This window comes from Bufo bufo, chromosome 8, assembly GCF_905171765.1.
Source record: "Bufo bufo chromosome 8, aBufBuf1.1, whole genome shotgun sequence".
NCBI lineage: Eukaryota > Metazoa > Chordata > Amphibia > Anura > Bufonidae > Bufo > Bufo bufo.
Genome location: NC_053396.1, coordinates 195,157,166 through 195,174,856, shown reverse-complemented (window position 1 = coordinate 195,174,856; position 17,691 = coordinate 195,157,166). Strand labels below are relative to the sequence as shown.

General features: G+C 40.9%; 1 protein-coding gene across 1 annotated transcript; it reads left to right on the top strand.

Moving 5' to 3' along the window:
* The first annotated feature begins 1,319 nt into the window (after positions 1-1,319).
* Positions 1,320-16,759, top strand: LOC120977751 (3-galactosyl-N-acetylglucosaminide 4-alpha-L-fucosyltransferase FUT3-like). The gene is made up of 2 exons (XM_040405838.1): positions 1,320-1,563; positions 15,297-16,759. The coding sequence occupies exon 2, from the start codon at positions 15,304-15,306 to the stop codon at positions 16,402-16,404; it is 1,101 nt and encodes a 366-aa protein (XP_040261772.1). The 5' UTR covers positions 1,320-1,563; positions 15,297-15,303; the 3' UTR covers positions 16,405-16,759.
* Positions 16,760-17,691: the final 932 nt, after the last annotated feature.

Below are 17,691 nucleotides of genomic sequence, written 5' to 3'. Positions count from 1 at the left end.
GCCATAAATAAGTTGGCATAACTGGGGGCAAACCTGGTGCCCATGGCTGTGCCCTGTATTTGTACATAGAACTCTGTGTCGAAGTAAAAATAATTGTGGTTCAATATGAATCGTACTGCCTCCATTATATATTCTATTTGTTGAGTGGGTAGTTGCCCATTCTGTAGTAATTGCTCTTTCATGGCTTGGATACCTTGATCATGATGAATCACCGTATACAAGGACTGTACATCTAATACAGTGTTTCCCAACCAGCGTGCCTCCAGCTGTTGCAAAACTACACCTCCCAGCATGTCCGCACAGCCAAATGCAGTCCAGGCATGCTGGGAGTTGTAGTTTTGCAACAGCTGGAGGCACGCTGGTTGGGAAACACTGATCTAATGTACCTATAATCCAATTTGGATCCCATTGTATTTTTTCTACCGTTTGTATTATCTGGGTTGTGTCTTTGGTGTATGACCTCGTTTTTTTCACCACGGGTTGTAATAATCTGTCAATATATTGCGACAGATTCGCCGTGAGTGAGTTTATACCTGAGATAATGGGTCGTCCTGGTTGGGCGGTTTGATTCTTATGCAGTTTAGGAATGCAATAAAAGACTGGCAATCTTTGTTGGGTGTTCAATATATATTTATACTCTTCTTTTGTTAGGATTTCTTGTTCCAAACCTTTATTGCACAGCTTAGTTAATTCTGCATAATATTCTTGTGTTGGGTCTAATTTTAATTTTTTATATGTACTGACATCTGCCAATTGCCTTTTGCATACATATAAGTATTCTATATTAAAGCATATACACTTTGTTAACCCTTTTGCAGTTTTCAGTATATGATGAGTCTTGGAGCAGCACAACACTTCCTTGTCCTGCCCAGTCAACAGGTTTATCACCAATTGAGCATTTATCGGGCCAGCTGGGAAACCAGTTTTGGTATCTCATATCTCATTTTATATCCAGGCTAGAGGCCGTATCTCATCTTGTATCCAGACTGTAGGCCATATCTCATCTTGAATCCAGGCTAGAAGCCATATATTATCTTGCATCCCGGCTAGAGGTGGCCCAACAGGGTCCTGGAGCCTCCTGTTCATTCTACAGTTTGCCTAATAAACTTCTCCTTTCGCTCTAATATTGTGATCTCTTACATATATCATCATTACCTTCACACATAAATCATTGCAATAATCTATTGTTATGTGTTAGTACTACTTTTTTTTGTCACCTCCCTGACATGTCGAGTTGAATTTCCACGTTGCTAATCTAATTAAATAAAGCAATATTCACAGAGCTTACTCACATCTTCTTAACAGTCCATCCTTCACCAGCTTACTGAAGGTTGTCCGACCTGTTGGTCTCTTCCCTAGTAAATATCTTTACATTCTGAGAGCATAAATAATTAACTAGGACATAAGTACATTTTTTTGATTGCATTATCGAGTTCTGTGAAGGTGAGAGGCTAGATGCTGTTAAGGACGTTTACTGAAGAGGAATCTAAACTTATACGGATATATAAAGATATCTTTGAAGTCGAGAGGAAAATCAAAATAAGTTCAAGTGATCATCACCAGGTAAGTGTGTCTCTTCTCGTTTTTATGCAGCAATTTTTATATAACGTTCTAAAATTGTGGTATGAATCTCTGTGCTGCACTGTGTGCTCCTCTAGAAATGATTCTAGTGGAGAATACCTCCATGAGTTGCAATATTTGGGTGCCTCCATACAGTGGCTTACATAGAGAAGTAAGTGCACCATGGCAAGGATCAAACCAGGCCCCCCACACAGGACAGAAGGGTTTCTGCCTAATCCCGTTTCAATGCCCCTTGGGCCATTTTTACACTGCCTCATTTGCTAAAAGTTGTTCCTTTAGAGGGTAGAGTCCTGACCAAATTTTCACTTCCAGTAGAAGAGAAGATAATCCCAACTAAGACTGGGCCCCCTCTTCCCCTGGGCCCCATGGCAGTTGCATGGTCTGCCGCTATGGTAGTTACACCCCAGCCTACATATACAATTAGAGAAACTTGGGGGTATGGTATGGCTCCATAGTAGGCTATGTATGGGTGATGTGTTTACAGTGCCTCTATCACCTATGGACTTACATCTACCCATTTCCCCAAGCTAGTTTCTAACATGGCACCCTGCAAATATTTAGACTTAAGGATCTTGCCATTTTTCACCTTAACCCTTTCATGACCAAGGGTCATTGATGCCCCAGTGTCCAGGTCAAAATGTACAAATCTGACATGCGTCACTTTAAGTGGTAATAGCTTTGGAACACTTTTACTTATCCACGCCATTCTGAGATTGTTTTCTCGTGACACATTGTACTTCATGATAGTCATATATTTGAGTCAATATATATCACCTTTATTTATGAAAAAATCCCAAATTTACCAAAAATAAATAAAAATTTGCAATTTTCTAAATTTAAATTTCTCTGCTTCTAAAACAGAAAGTGATACCTCATAAAATATTTATTACATAACATTCCCCATATGTCTACTTTATGTTTGCATCATTTTGGAAATGTTATTTTATTTTTTTAGGACGTTACAAGGCTTAGAAGTTTAGAAGCAATTCTTAAAATTTTTAAGAAAATTTCCAAAACCCACTTTTTAAGGACTAGTTCAGGTCTGAAGTCACTTTGTGGGGCCTATATAGTAGATACCCCCATAAATGACCCCATTGTAGAAACTAGACCCCTCAAGTTACTTAAAACCAATTTTACAAACGTTATTAACCCTTTAGGTGTTCCACAAGAATTAAAGGAAAATGGAGAGGAAATTTCTAAATTTCACTTTTTTAGCAGATTTTCTATTTTATAAAAAAATTTTCTTTAACACATTAAGGGTTAACAGCCAAACAAAACTCAATATTTATTACACTGATCCTGCGGTTTACAGAAACACCCCACATGTGGTCGTAAACTGATGTATGGGCACACGGCAGGGCGCAGAAGAAAAGGAATGCCGTATGGTTTTTGGAAGGCAGATTTTGCTGGATTGGTTTTCTGAACGCCATATGTTTTTTATTTTTCTACCGATCGTCTTGTGCAGGGGCTCATTTTTTGCAGAAAGAGTTGAGGTTTTTATTGGTACCATTTTGGGTACATAGGATTTTTTGATCATTCATTATTACACTTTATGGGACAAGGTGGCCAAAAAATTGGCTGTTTTGGAACAGTTTTTTTTTTTTTTTTTACAGCGTTCATCTGAGGGGTTAGGTCATGTGACAGTTTTATAGAGCAGATCGTTACGGACGTGGCAATACCCAATATGTATACTTTTTCTTATTTATTTAAGTTTTACACAATAATAGCATTTCTAAAACCAAAAAAATGATGTTTTAGTGTCTCTATAGTCTGAGAGCCATAGCTTTTTTATTTTTCGGGCGATTGTCTTAAATAGGGTATCATTTTTTGCGGGACGAGGTGACGGTTTGATTGGCACTATTTTGGGGGTCATAAGCCTTTTTGATCGCTTGCTGTTGCACTTTTTGTGATGTAAGGTGACAAAAATAGCTTTTTTGGCACTGTTTTTTTTATTTTATTTTTATGGTGTTTATCGGACAGGGTCTATCATGTGATATATTTATGGAGACGGTTGTTACGGACGCGGTGACACCTAATATGTGTATTTTATTTTTTCATTTTTTTTTATAGGAAAAGGCAATTTCTTTTTTTAATTTACATTTTTATTTATTTATTTTTACTTTTATTATTTTCACTTTTTTTTTTATCAGTTCCCTCTTGGATCTTGAAGATCCAGTGGGGCTGATAGTTGTACTATACTTTGCAATGCTCTTGCATTCCAAAGTATAATACTTCCAGATGTCCCGTAGGTGGCAGCACTGGACGCCTTTGCCATGGCAACCGGACGCTTTGGAAAGCGTCCGGTTGCCATGGCAACCATCGGGTGCCGCAATCACAGCGCTGCAGCCCCGATGGTTGAGAGAGGGAGCTCCCTCCCTCTGTTAACCCCATGGATGCCGCAATCACAGCATCTATTGGGGTTACTGGAGAGTGTCAGCATAGAGCTGACACTCTCTGCTGATGGCGGCGGCTCAGTAATGGAGCCGCCGCCATCACACACAGCAGGGGGATCGGGGGCAGCGGGGATCGGGGGCAGCGCTGGAAAGGGGGGGGGGATCGGGGGGTACGGCCGCCAATATTGAGAGAGGCTGGGGCAGGAGGGGCGGGTGAGACTGAATGCGTGGGGCGGGGAGGGGGCGGACCGCATCAGGGCAGCTGCCGCTAGGAGATGAGCTGCAGGCAGACACAAAGGGGGGCACAGCCACAGATTGGGGGCACAGATCGGGAAGGGGGGGGGGTATTACGAGGACCCTACCTGAATTCATGCTCTGATCTGCAGAGCGCAGATCAGAGCATGAAACCGGCATTTTTTTCACTGCCGCGATCAGATTGGTTAGTCTGCACAGACTAACCAATCGGATCGATTGTCGGCAAGGGGCCACTCTGATTGGCCCCTTGCTGGCATTACTGGCCTGTATGCTGTCCGTGACAGCAGCAGGACACGGGCAGAAGCTTTAATCCCATCGCTTTGCAGCGCTTGGATTAAAGAGCTGGCTTGACGTCTATATACGTGGTAGCTGCACGGGGTATGTGCAGCTATCACGTATATATACAGATTGTGGTCGGGAAGGGGTTAAGGACCAGGCAGTTTTTTGGAATGTGTAATTTTCTGTAGTGATAACTTCGGAATGCTTTTACTTAGGCTACTTTCACACTACCGTTTCTGGGTCCGTCTGTGAGATCCGTTTCAGGGCTCTCACAAGCGGCCAAAAACTGATCAGTTCAGCTCCAATGCATTCTGAATGGATAAGGATCTGTATCAGCCGGGCACCTGCTGCTGATCGCAGCAGCGCGTGTGGGGCAGTCGGTTAATCCTAGGCAAGACAAGAATGCTCGTCCTAAGGCGTTAAGTACCGGCCAGTTAGGATAAGCATTCTCGTCCTAGGTCGGCAACCTGTTAAGGACTGTTTTACACGAGCGAGTCTATTGTGAGAATTGCGCTCCATGTCTAAGCGTGATCTTCCGTTCTGGACTTGCAGGAGAGCACGGCATTATCCTGATTTATAATGATATGTGCCTTTGCTTGACCTTATTTCCAAAGGATCATACTGAGAGCTTTATGTCACGGAGCGCGATTCCCGCAATGGACTCCCTCATGACAGCCCTAAGCCTTTATTTTAAAGTCTAAACTTACAGTATATGCCCTGGTAAGTATTCTGTTGACATCATATGTCACCAAAAATTAGGTATGAGCCTGTAGGACTGCATAAAGTTCAACTTGAAGGGGTTCTCTAATGAAGACAGCTACTACAAGCAAGAAGATGCAACTACTGTATGACCAATTAAACCCCCAAAGTGACAGAGCTTCAGTTCATTGAAGCATATGCAATTTCAATGCTTCGCTCAAGTAAAGGCACTGTATCGTTGTTGTTCCAAGTGGATTTTAAATACAAGGCACTTGGACGCAAACTGTTTGAAACACAAAATGATCTTCTGGGGAATAATGGTGTTACACACAGTCTTGTGGGCCTCATTAAGGGACTGCTGTATCCAGGTAAAAGTCGGTTCCATGCAAAGATTCAACAGCGTTAGCTGCAGCAACTATGAAAACTGTTGCAGTGGCCAGGATTGGGGTGGCCCCAAAGCTACGCTGGGCCCCCTGGACACCAGCCAGGTGCCACTACATGTTGCTGCTCTTCGGAAGGGATGGTAAGACGTGGTGCACCCCAAATGGGAAATAAGTCCAGAGAGTCAGGATCTGCAGTAAACCAGTGTGCTTCTTTACTGGAGGAATTCAGGTACAAAACAATACAGACGAGCCATAGGGCTGACTTCTCCAGTCTCCTCCCTGGCAGAAGAAGGGTTTGATGCTGAAGAAAGGCCTGAGCTAGCTGTCCCTCTCTCTCTTCAGAAGGCTGGTATCCTGGTTGAAGGCTGGTGATCCAGGGTCTGTGGCAGAGTATCCCCATCGCAGTGTCTTCTAGTCACTCAGTAGTCTGGCAGAGTCTCCTCTTCCAAGTATTGTTCACTAACTGCAGCACACTAGAGACTCTGACTGCTCTCTCCTTATATACAGTTTTAGGCTACTTTCACACTAGCGTTCGGGTGTCCGCTCGTGCGCACCGTTTGAAGGGGCTCACGAGCGGCCCCGAACTCATCCGTCTGGCCCCAATGCATTCTCAGTGGAGGCGGATCCACTGAGAATGCATCCGCCTGCCAGCGTTCAGCCTCCGCTCCGCTCAGTGAGCGGACACCTGAACGCTGCTTGCGGCGTTCGGGTGTCCGCCTGGCCGTGCGGAGGTGAGCGGATCCGTCCAGACTTACAATGTAAGTCAATGGGGGCGGATCCGCTTGAAGATGACACCATATGGCTCAATCTTCAAGCGGATCCGTTCCCCATTGACTTACAATGTAAAGTCTGAACGGATCCGCTCAGACAACTTTCACACTTAGAAAATTTTCTAAGTTTTAATGCAGACGCATCCGTTCTGAACGGATGCGAACGTCTGCATTATCGGAGCGGATCCGTCTGATGAAACATCAGACGGATCCGCTCCGAACGCAAGTGTGAAAGTAGCCTTATCTAGACTAGAACCTTCTAGTGGGAGGGGATGAGTGAAGAAGCTCAGCACAGAACAGATACATGTATCAGAACAGATACATTGTAACACTTTCTGTCTCTCATAGTCTTACATTAGAGCTTCAATGATACTCAATGGCAATTGACACAGCAGTTTTTCCAGACAAAAACAAGTTTCCAGACATAACAACACAGCTAAAACCAGACATTCAAAGGGTCAATCTGTCTCGCTTTGGTGGTAAACAACGTCTGGCCTTTTCCCCTCCAAAACATGGTCTTCTTTAAACTCTATGGCAGCTGTGGAAAATTACCAGCTTCTCATTCAAAGTCCTAACAGTCTCTTAGTGTTCATTAACCCTTTCCACAGAGCCTTGCAAATACATTGATAATGAACAGGGTATATATGACAAAATACATGTAAAATTCACTTACACAGTATTAAACAGTACAAGTTAACCTTTTCAAGTGAAATATTGTAAGAATTTTTAAGTTTACATAGAGGAAATAGGCAAATGTCAACAAATGTCAAAACATCAAAGTACCCCCTGCTCCAGGGCACTACACCGCATCTTATAAAGTGACTCTAACCACCAATTCTTGTCTCCCTCTATGCAATTGTGCCATGTTAGCTTCTGGAAAGGTATTGTAAAACGATACTGGTAAAATTAGAAGTATTGCAGTGAATTCAAATTCCTTAGGTGGAATAAAAATATACAATGTTTTTCAAATATATGAAAAAAATAAAAAAATAAAAAAAGAACATAATTGATATCGCTACATGGGAAAATGTCCATGTGAAGGCAGTGACAGGAATCAGTGATAAAATTAACCTTTCAGATACACTCAATAGTACAGATGTGTCCTTTCTTACCTGATCTCCAAACTGGAAGTTAGCATCACATATCACAACCACTGGGTGGTGAGTGCTCCACATTTAGCTTTGTGCTTAAGCTGCAGAGAAGCTAGCCCTTAAATATAGGATATTTAGCGGGAGACCTAGCTAGATTTGGTGAGATCTATTGAGAGTATTAAATGTGCGAAAGTCAAACACATGAGAATAAAGTAACACTAAATCCAGAATCCAAATATCATGTGTGATACTGCCTGCTTAGCTGTGTATCTAATCATATCATGTGTGATACTGTCTGCTCAGCTGCGTATCTAATCCTATTATGTGTGATACTGCCTGCTGAGCTGTGTATCTAATCCTATCATATGTGATAAAAGAAGAAAAACTGCTACAAGAGGACATAGTTTTAAATTAGAGGGGCAAAGGTTTAAAAGTAATATCAGGAAGTATTACTTTACTGAGAGAGTAGTGGATGCATGGAATAGCCTTCCTACAGAAGTGGTAGCTGCAAATACAGTGAAGGAGTTTAAGCATGCATGGGATAGGCATAAGGCCATCCTTCATATAAGATAGGGCCAGGGGCTATTCATAGTATTCAGTATATTGGGCAGACTAGATGGGCCAAATGGTTCTTATCTGCTGACACATTCTATGTTTCTATGTTTCTATACTGTCTGCAGAGTCGTGTATCTAAGCCTATTGTGTGTGATACTGCCTGATGAGTTGTGTATCTAATCATATCATGTGTGATACTGTCTGCGGAGCTGTGTATCTCTGTAATTATACCTTGAGTGATACTGCCTGCTGAGTTGTGTATCTAATCCTAGCATGTGTGATACTGTCTGCAGAGTTGCATATCTAAATCTATCAAGTGTGATACTGTCTGCTGAGCTGTGTATCTAATCCTATCATGTGTGATAATGTCTGCAAAGTTGCATATCTAAATCTATCATGTGTGATACTGTCTGCTGAGCTGTGTATCTAATCCTATCATTTGTGATACTTTCTGCTGATCTGTGTATCTAATCCTATCATGTGTGATACTGTCCGATAAGCTATGTATCTAATCCTATCATGTGTGATACTTTCTGCTGAGCTGTGTATCTAATCCTATCGTGTGATAAGTTTTGCTAAAATGTGTATCTAATCCTGCCGTGTGTGATACTGCTTGCTGAGCTGTGCATCTAATCCTATTTTGTGTGATACTGTCTGCTAAAATACGTATCTAATCCCATTATGTGGGATACTGTCCACTGAGCTGTGTATCTAATCCTATCATGTGTGATACTGCCTGCTGAGCTGTATATCTAATCCTATCATGTGTGATACTGCCTGCTGAGCTGTGTATCTAATCCTATTTTGTTTGATACTGTCTGCTAAAATGTGTATCTAATCCTATCATGTGTGATACTGCCTGCTGAGCTGTGTATCTAATCCTATTTTGTGTGATACTGTCTGCTGAGCTGTGTATCTAATCCTTACTAAAGCCTTACATTTACACTTCTATGTGTGAACAATAGAGGAGGGGCTGGATTTAACTTTATCAGGGACTAATCAAAGAAAAGCTGGATACAATGGTGAATAGTCAGAGCAAACAAACAGTTAATAAAGAGACAGGGCCTGGAGACTGGAGCCTTGACATAAGCAGTAAATATGAGGCCTGGACACTTAGATGATGGGACATTTGTGAGAAGCTATAATGCTAAATGCTGACAGACCAGGGTTAAACACAGCCGATTTTCAGCCAGAAGTATAAATCCTTCCTTTACTGTATATTTCTAATTCCTTTCCAATCCATTTCTGTAGACAGGTCTGCTTCAAATCCTCATACAAAAAACTTTATTTGTATTTAGCCTTAGTGCATTCACATGACCATATTTTTGGTCTGCATCCGATCCACATTTTTTGAGGACCCATTCATTTCAATGGGGGCAAAAAAAGATGTGGACAACACCATGTGCTGCCTGCATCTGAATGTCTGTTCTGTGGCCACCCCTAAGAATATAGAACCTGTCTTATTCTTGTATGTTTTGCAGGGGGAATTCTCCATTGGCAATACAGGGTGGTCAATATATATTTATTGGCAAAGCACGCAATATGAGGAGGGAGGTCGAAAGAGGATTATATACTGGCACTACTTGTAGAAACGGAGGAGCATTAAACACTGGAGCCATTAAATACATATATATACATATAGACACTTCAGGGGGCATTATAATACAGGGCACAGGGCACATTATAATACAGGGCAGATAAGAACCATTTGGCCCATCTAGTCTGCCCAATATACTGAATACTATGAATAGCCCTTGGCCCTATCCTATATGAAGGATGGCCTTATGCCTATCCCATGCATGCTTAAACTCCTTCACTGTATTTGCAGCTACCACTTCTGCAGGAAGGCTATTCCATGCATCCACTACTCTCTCAGTAAAGTAATACTTCCTGATATTACTTTTAAACCTTTGCCCCTCTAATTCATAAATATGTCCTCTTGTAGCAGTTTTTCTTCTTTTAAATATTCTCTCCTCTTTTACCTTGTTGATTCCCTTCATGTATTTAAACTTTTCTATCATATCCCCTCTGTCTTGTCTTTCTTCCAAGCTATACATGTTAAGGTCCTTTCCTGGTAAGTTTTGTCCTGCAATCCATGTACTAGTTTAGTAACTCTTCTCTGAACTCTCTCCAAAGTATCAATATCCTTCTGGAGATATGGTCTCCAGTACTGCGCACAATACTCCAAATGAGGTCTCACTAGTGCTCTGTAGAGCGGCATGAGCACCTCCCTCTTTCTACTGGTAATGCCTCTCCCTATACACCCAAGCATTCTGCTAGTATTTCCTGCTGCTCTATGACATTGTCTGCCTACCTTCAAGTCTTCTGAAATAATGACCCATAAATCCCTTTCCTCAAATACTGAAGTTAGGACTGTATCACTGATTTTATATTCTGCTCTTGGGTTTTTTATGCCCCAGGTGCATTATCTTGAACTTATCAACATTCAATTTTAGTTGCCAGATTTTTGACCATTCCTCTAGTTTTCCTAAATCCTTTTCCATTTGGTGTATCCCTCCAGGAACATCAACCCTGTTACAAATCTTTGTGTCATCAGCAAAAAGACACACCTTACCATCGAGGTCTTCTGCAATTTCGCTGATAAAGATATTAAACAATATGGGTCCCAGAACAGATCCCACTAACAAGACCATGGTCTGAATATACTCCATTGACTACAACCCTCTGTTGTCTGTCCCTCAGCCACTGCCTAATCCATTCAACAATATGGGAGTCCAAGCCCAAAGACTCTAATTTATTGATAAGCCTTCTATGTGGGATTGTATCAAAAGCCTTACTAAAGTCTAGATAAGCAATGTCTACTGCACCTCCTCCATCTATTATTTTAGTCACCCAATCAAAAAAATCTATAAGATTAGTTTGACATGATCTCCCTGAAGTAAACCCATGCTGTTTTTCATCTTTCAATTCATGGGATTTTAGATGTTCCACAATCCTCTCCTTAAGTAGGGTTTCCATTAATTTCCCCACTATTGATGTCAGGCTTACTGGCCTATAGTTGCCCGATTCCTCCCTACTACATTTCTTGTGAATCGGCACAACATTTGCTAATTTCCAATCTTTTGGGACGACTCCTGTTACCAGTGATTGGTGAAATAAATCTGTTAATGGTTTTGCTAGTTCACCGCTAAGCTCTTTTAATAGCTTTGGGTGTATCCCATCAGGCCCCTGTGACTTATTCGTATTAATTTTAGACAGCTGACTTAGAACCTCTTCCTCTGTAAAGACACATGCATCAAAATATTCATTAGTCTTCCTCCCTAACTGAGGTCCCTTTCCTTCATTTTCCTTTGTAAAAACTGAACAGAAGTATTCATTGAGGCAGTCAGCTAGTTCTTTATCTTCTTCCATATACCTTCCTTCTTTTGTTTTTAATTTGGTAATTCCTTGTTTTAGTTTCCTTTTTTCATTTATGTATCTGAAGAATGCCTTATTGCCTTTTTTCACTGACTGAGATAATTTCTCTTCTGCCTGTGCTTTAGAAGCTCTTATAACTTGTTTGGCCTCTTTCTGCCTAATCTTATAAATTTCCCTGTCATCCTCGTTTTTTTTTATTTTTATAATTACTAAATGCTATCTTTTTGTTTTTAATGATTTTGGCCACTTCTGCTGAGTACCACAGTGGTCTCTTCCTTTTTTTGCTTTTACTGACAAGCCTAATGCAATTATCTGTTGCCTTCAATAGTGCCACTTTTAAGTAGTCCCATTTCTCCTGGACTCCATTGAAACTGTTCCAATCTGATAGGTACTCGTATACCTCTAATATAATTTTAGAAAAGTCAGTTTTTCTAAAATCTAAAACTTTTGTTTTTGTGTGGTGTGACTCAGTCACTGTACTTATAGTAAACCACACTGACTGGTGATCACTAGATCCCAAGCTTTCCCCTACAGTAATATCAGATACCAAATTCCCATTTGTGAATACTAAATCTAAAATGGCCTCTTTCCGGGTTGGCTCCTCAACTACTTGCTGTAGAGATAATCCCAGTAGGGAATTTAGAATATCTGTACTCCTGGCAGAACTATCTATTTTGGTTTTCCAGTTTACATCAGGAAGATTAAAGTCTCCCATAATGATAACTTCCCCTTTCAATGTCATTTTAGCTATTTCCTGAACTAGTAGATCATCTAATTCTTTGACTTGGCCAGATGGTCTATATATCAGTTACCTTATGATTATCATGCTGCAACGTAACCCAAACTGACTCTAAATTGGTCTCACTAACTTGTATTAAATTAGATTTGATGCTATCTTTCACATACAGTGCCACCCCTCCCCCTTCTTGCCTTCTCTGTCTTTCCTATATAGAGAGAACCCTGGTATTGTTATATCTCAGTCATTACTCCCATTGAACCATGTCTCAGTAACAGCCACTAAATCTGTATTCTCAGATGCCATTATAGACTCAAGTTCATTGATCTTATTCCCTAAACTGCGAGCATTTGTAGACAAGAATCTGATCTTGTCATTTCTTAACCTATGTGCTACTGGCATCTTCTGGCATTGTTCTGGGGGGCAGGCGGACTGCTGGATTATCACTCTTTTGCCCCCCTTTCCTAGTTTAAATGCTCCTTAGAAAATACTTTGAACTGTTCACTGAGGACATTCGTTCCCTTGAGAGAAACCATCTTTCTTGTACAGTTCTTTTACGAGAGCTAACATGAGACACAAAGCCAAACCCTTGGTTCAGACACCATCTTCCTGTCATGCTGAAGGTTATGCACAGGCAAAATGCAGAGAATGAAACTGTGGATGAAACCTCCCATATATCATTACAGAGTGTGTGAAAAGCTTCCTTCACCTTTGAAACAAAGGGGGATAAAAAAAAATAATAAAAATTAACTTACCTCTTCCGCTTGTTAGCGCAGCTGGCATCTTCTTCTTTCTTCTTCTTTCAAGACCTGCCAAAGAACCTTTGATGATGTAATCGCGCTCACCACGTGGTGATGTCAGCACAGGTCCTGCTGAATGAAGATAGAATCTTCTATCTTCATTCAGCATGCGCTGATGTCACCACGTGGTGAGAGCGATTACACCATCAAAGGTCCTTTGGCAGGTCCTGAAAGAAGAAGAAAGAAGAAGATGCCAGCTGCGCGAACAAGCGGATGAGGTGAGTTAATTTTTATTAATTTTTTTTATCCCCTCAAGCCACATTTTAGTAAGCATTCTGTATTAAGAATGCTATTATTTTCCCTTATAACAATGTTATAAGGGAAAATAATAAAATCTACAGAACACCAAACCCAAATGCAAACTTCAGAGAAGAAGTCCGGTTCAAATCTGGGTACCACAGTCAGTTTTTTCTCATGTGCGTGCAAAACGCATTGCACTCGCGCGGAAAAAACTGAGCAATGCAACGCAATCGCAGTCAAAACGGACAGAAATTGCGTACGCACTCGCACGATTTTTCCTGATCGCAGACACAACGCATCCGGACCTAATCCAGACACGCTCGTCTGCAAGGGGCCTAAGAATGTTTTGTGTTATGTTTTCCAATAGCAATATGAATGGGATTCTATAACTATTTACTATTTAGATACACAGCTCTGCAGACAGTATCACACATGATATGATTAGATACACAGCTCAGCAGACAATCAATAATCAATAAGTATTTTAAATGTCATGCAAAAATTGTGGTATTTACTAACAGCCAATGTGTCTGAATTGTATTATGTACATTTGTAACATGGGACTGTTAAAAGTATATAATAATCTCTGCAGAATACTGTGGTTGGTGTGTGTTATTTTGAATATAATAAATATAATACTAAACTAGCACTGTATACTGACATTATACTAAATCCTAGTATACGGCATATAGAATTGTAGTGAAAAAGTGCCACCTGCTGTCTGAACGTTGTATTGCAATTTATCCAATTTAGATATAACGTCATTTCGTGACACACATCTCAGGACATGTTGAGATAAGTGATCAGTTAAGTGTGGACACATCTGTAACATGGCATCTTTGTGGTTAGACAGAAGGAGGGCTCCCTCTGTCCCTAAATACATAAACCCGTCCTTCTGCAACATGATACATTGCAATACAGTAGTATTGCAATGTATTGTACAAAGGAGTATCAGAACTGATCCAAAAAATGGAATAAAAGATAAAAATTAAAGCTCACCCCCAACTCAAAAGTTAATAGTAGGTGTGCACAGCTGTAAAACAAACTTTTTATTGTATATTCAGCTGCGCATATAGCAGAACTGCACACTCTTCAGGTGTTGCTGCACTCAATGTGAACATTCCCTTGAGACTTTTTTCTTCCTTCCTTACACACCTCAGTTAATGGGAAAAAAAAAGTTAGGGGTGTTAAAATAATGGGACACAGAGATATTAAAAAAAAAATTATTTAAAGAGTAGCAAAACTAGAGTAGAGTAGTAGAGTAGAAATTTGTCATGACCATGAACATGCTGACTTAATGAATGAGGCACCCATTCGAATTCCAAAGACAATGTTTTTTTCTATTCCGCACCATGACTTTACCCTGCAAACAAAAAAAGCCTTCAGATAGATGGATATGTTGATCAAACAATAAAAATGTTATTGCAAAAATGAAAACATCATTGTCAAAATTGAGGATCCAAAATGGGTCAATCATATATTGACAATAACATGTAAAATGTAATATCTTTAGTTTGAGGTCAGAGTTAGAGATTGTATATATCAACCGAATCCACCCAAAACTGGCAATGCTGATAGATGTAAGAGAGTATATTTGCCAGATCGGACTACTTGCAGGGATTATCTGTAGTCTGTTACCATGGAGACACACAGTGCCCTCCAAGTCTTGACATACCCAGGCAGCGTTCACATCCTCCTGCTGGTCCTGAGTGCATGGTAAATCTCGCGCTTGCGCAGTGCCGTTCAGTATTCAGCGCAGGTGCAGTAAGGAATTCGGCAGCCAGTGAGCGTCCTTCCTTCACTATGCCTGCGCCAAATACTGAACGGCACTGCGCAGACGCGAGACGTGAACGCTGCCTGGGCCTGCCAATCAAGACTTGGAGAGAGGTGACAGAGGTGGGAGAACAGAGCCTCTAGGAGCAGGAGCAACACCCCCCTGCTCCTAGAGGCTAATTTGCATATTATACAAGTTACATTTAAGGAGTAACGGGGGCATGGATAAAACTAGAAATAGGCTAATTAGGTTTAGCTGACATTAGTACATCGTTAATGTCAGCCAGTTTAATTTAGGTATTTCTGATGACAGAAACCTTTTAATCTACACAACTAATATTTGGATTCTCCATCTCCTTACAGACTAAAGATGATCTTGGCTTCAGTCAACTACAAATATCTAAATATATTGGCCCTCTTTCTTTTCCTGTTCATCTTATCCTTTGTATGGAAACGAGCAAATATCGCCTCTGGGGTGTCAACAAATATTCAAAAGTTGATTTGTCAAGGAAAAGAGAACCAAAATGAGACAGCAGTTAAAAGCCCAACTCCCCCAAAGAAACATGAGGAGGACATTATTGTCCTCATTTGGAAGTGGCCCTGGGGATATCAATCTCCTTTAGATAAGTGTCATGAATATGGTATATTTGGATGCAAGTTGACAGTAGATAGAAGTCTATATGGTGTTGCCGATGCTGTCCTCATTCATCACGCAGATATTATGTATGACAAAAACTCTTTGCCCCAAGAGCCAAAACCTAATTTTCAGCGTTGGATCTGGTACAATATGGAACCACCACGGATTATCCAGAACTTGAAAATGTTAGATAACCTATTCAACATGACCATGACCTTCCGGCGCGATTCAGATATACATTGTCCATATGGTCAGATGGAGCCATTAAAAAAGAGAGGGCAAAACTTTACCATTCCAAAAAAATCCAAGCTGGTCTCTTGGGTCGTCAGTAAGTGGTACCCTGGTGCCCCCCGCATTGCATATTATGAGGAGCTAAAGAATCACATCACTATTGATGTATATGGAGCAAAGCACAAGAAACTAAGCTGGGATGATTTCTTTGCCACCATATCTCAGTACAAGTTCTACCTCGCCTTTGAGAATTCAGTCTACAAGGATTATATCACCGAGAAGTTGTGGTCCAATGCTTTTGGATCATGGGCGGTTCCAGTTGTGTTGGGAACATCTCGGAAGAACTATGAACGTTTTGTCCCTGGAGATGCCTTCATTCACGTCGATGATTTCCCAAGTCCTAAGGAATTGGCAGCCTATCTTCTAGAGTTGGACAAGGACGATGAGAAGTACAGGAAGTTTTTCAACTGGAGATTTCAATATCGTGTTGCTTTTAATAGAGGACCATCATATGGCTACTGCAAAATATGTGCAATCATCAGAGAAAGTCCCGTTTACCAGGTCCTTCACAGTGTGGAAAAGTGGTTTCTGGAAGATGTGTAACTTTTGACCTGGAAAGTTGAAAACAGATATCTCTACTGTCTCTACTCTAACATGAGTAGGTTGAAATTAAAGGACCCCATAAAGATAAAGGACATGTGAAACTAATCGAAGTGGAAGGAATCCCTTAAAGGAGCTACAGTATCAGTGGATGAGTACTGGTGCTACTCAGTGTTATATCAGCTGTTGTGGTGGTTCAGAAGCTCTCGGTCACTAGGTCATGACTCTATATTATTCTTTTAATTGATGTACGAGTGTTAATTACAGTTTCACAATCAGAAAATAAAATTTCACAATGGAATGAGGAGTGAATATAATTAAAGTGAAGGGTAACTGTATTGTGGCCATTTTCTCTCATTACACCCCTGATAGTCATCAGTTCTTAGCTGTGTGTGGTCATTAGAGTCAAGCTGAGCTTGTAAGTCCATTACTAATAGTAGAAATATATAGACTTTTTTTTTCAAACTATGTGATGTGCGCCCCAAAGGGTCCTTTCTGGACTGGATTTTACACCACCTATCTGTCGGTCGGTCTTTCTATTAATCTAATAGCAAAAACACAATGTAACAGCTCTTTGCAAATACTGAATACATGGATTATAAATGCTACTAATGCTGCACTCACTATATAAATATAAACAAGGTATTAAGCAAATACATTTTGATAAAAAAATAATATTTGCCCATCTACCATGGCGAGGTGACCTTACTCTAGATTGACTCCCCTCCTTGTGCCACTGGGCTTCACATGAAATCAGAGAACAATGGTGGCTACTGGTTAGAGTGTAAGGCTAGGTTCACACCTGAGCGTTTTACAGCGCGTTCCTACACGCTGTAAATGTTCAACAGGCAAAAACCAATGTTTCCCTATGGGCATGGTTCTCACCTGAGTGTTTTACAGCGCGTACGAACGCGCTGTAAAACGCCCTACGCCCCAAGAAGTACAGGAGCTTCTTTGGGGCATATTTTCTCGCGTAACAGCTCTGTTTTTCATTGTACGCCTCTGTGGTCAATAGCAAGAACACGCGTACGACGCATGTTTCCAAAATACAAAAACGCCCCAAAATACGCCTCAAAAACGACCGATAAAAACGCCTGTAAACAGCGGTTATCGAATACGCTCAGGTGTGAACCCAGCCTAAATCCAACATGAGGGCAGCCGCACCTCCACATGCATACTGCAAAAACAAAAGACAAAGTCAGCATAACCTGTACAATTTAATAAATGCAAAAGGACATGTCACTGTGGCTAGATATTCTAAAGCAAAAAACACAATGCAACAGCAATATC

Coding starts and splice junctions, on each gene's coding strand:
- LOC120977751 (XM_040405838.1), top strand. CDS start 15,304: ATGATCTTGGCTTCAGTCAACTACAAATATCTAAATATATTGGCCCTC.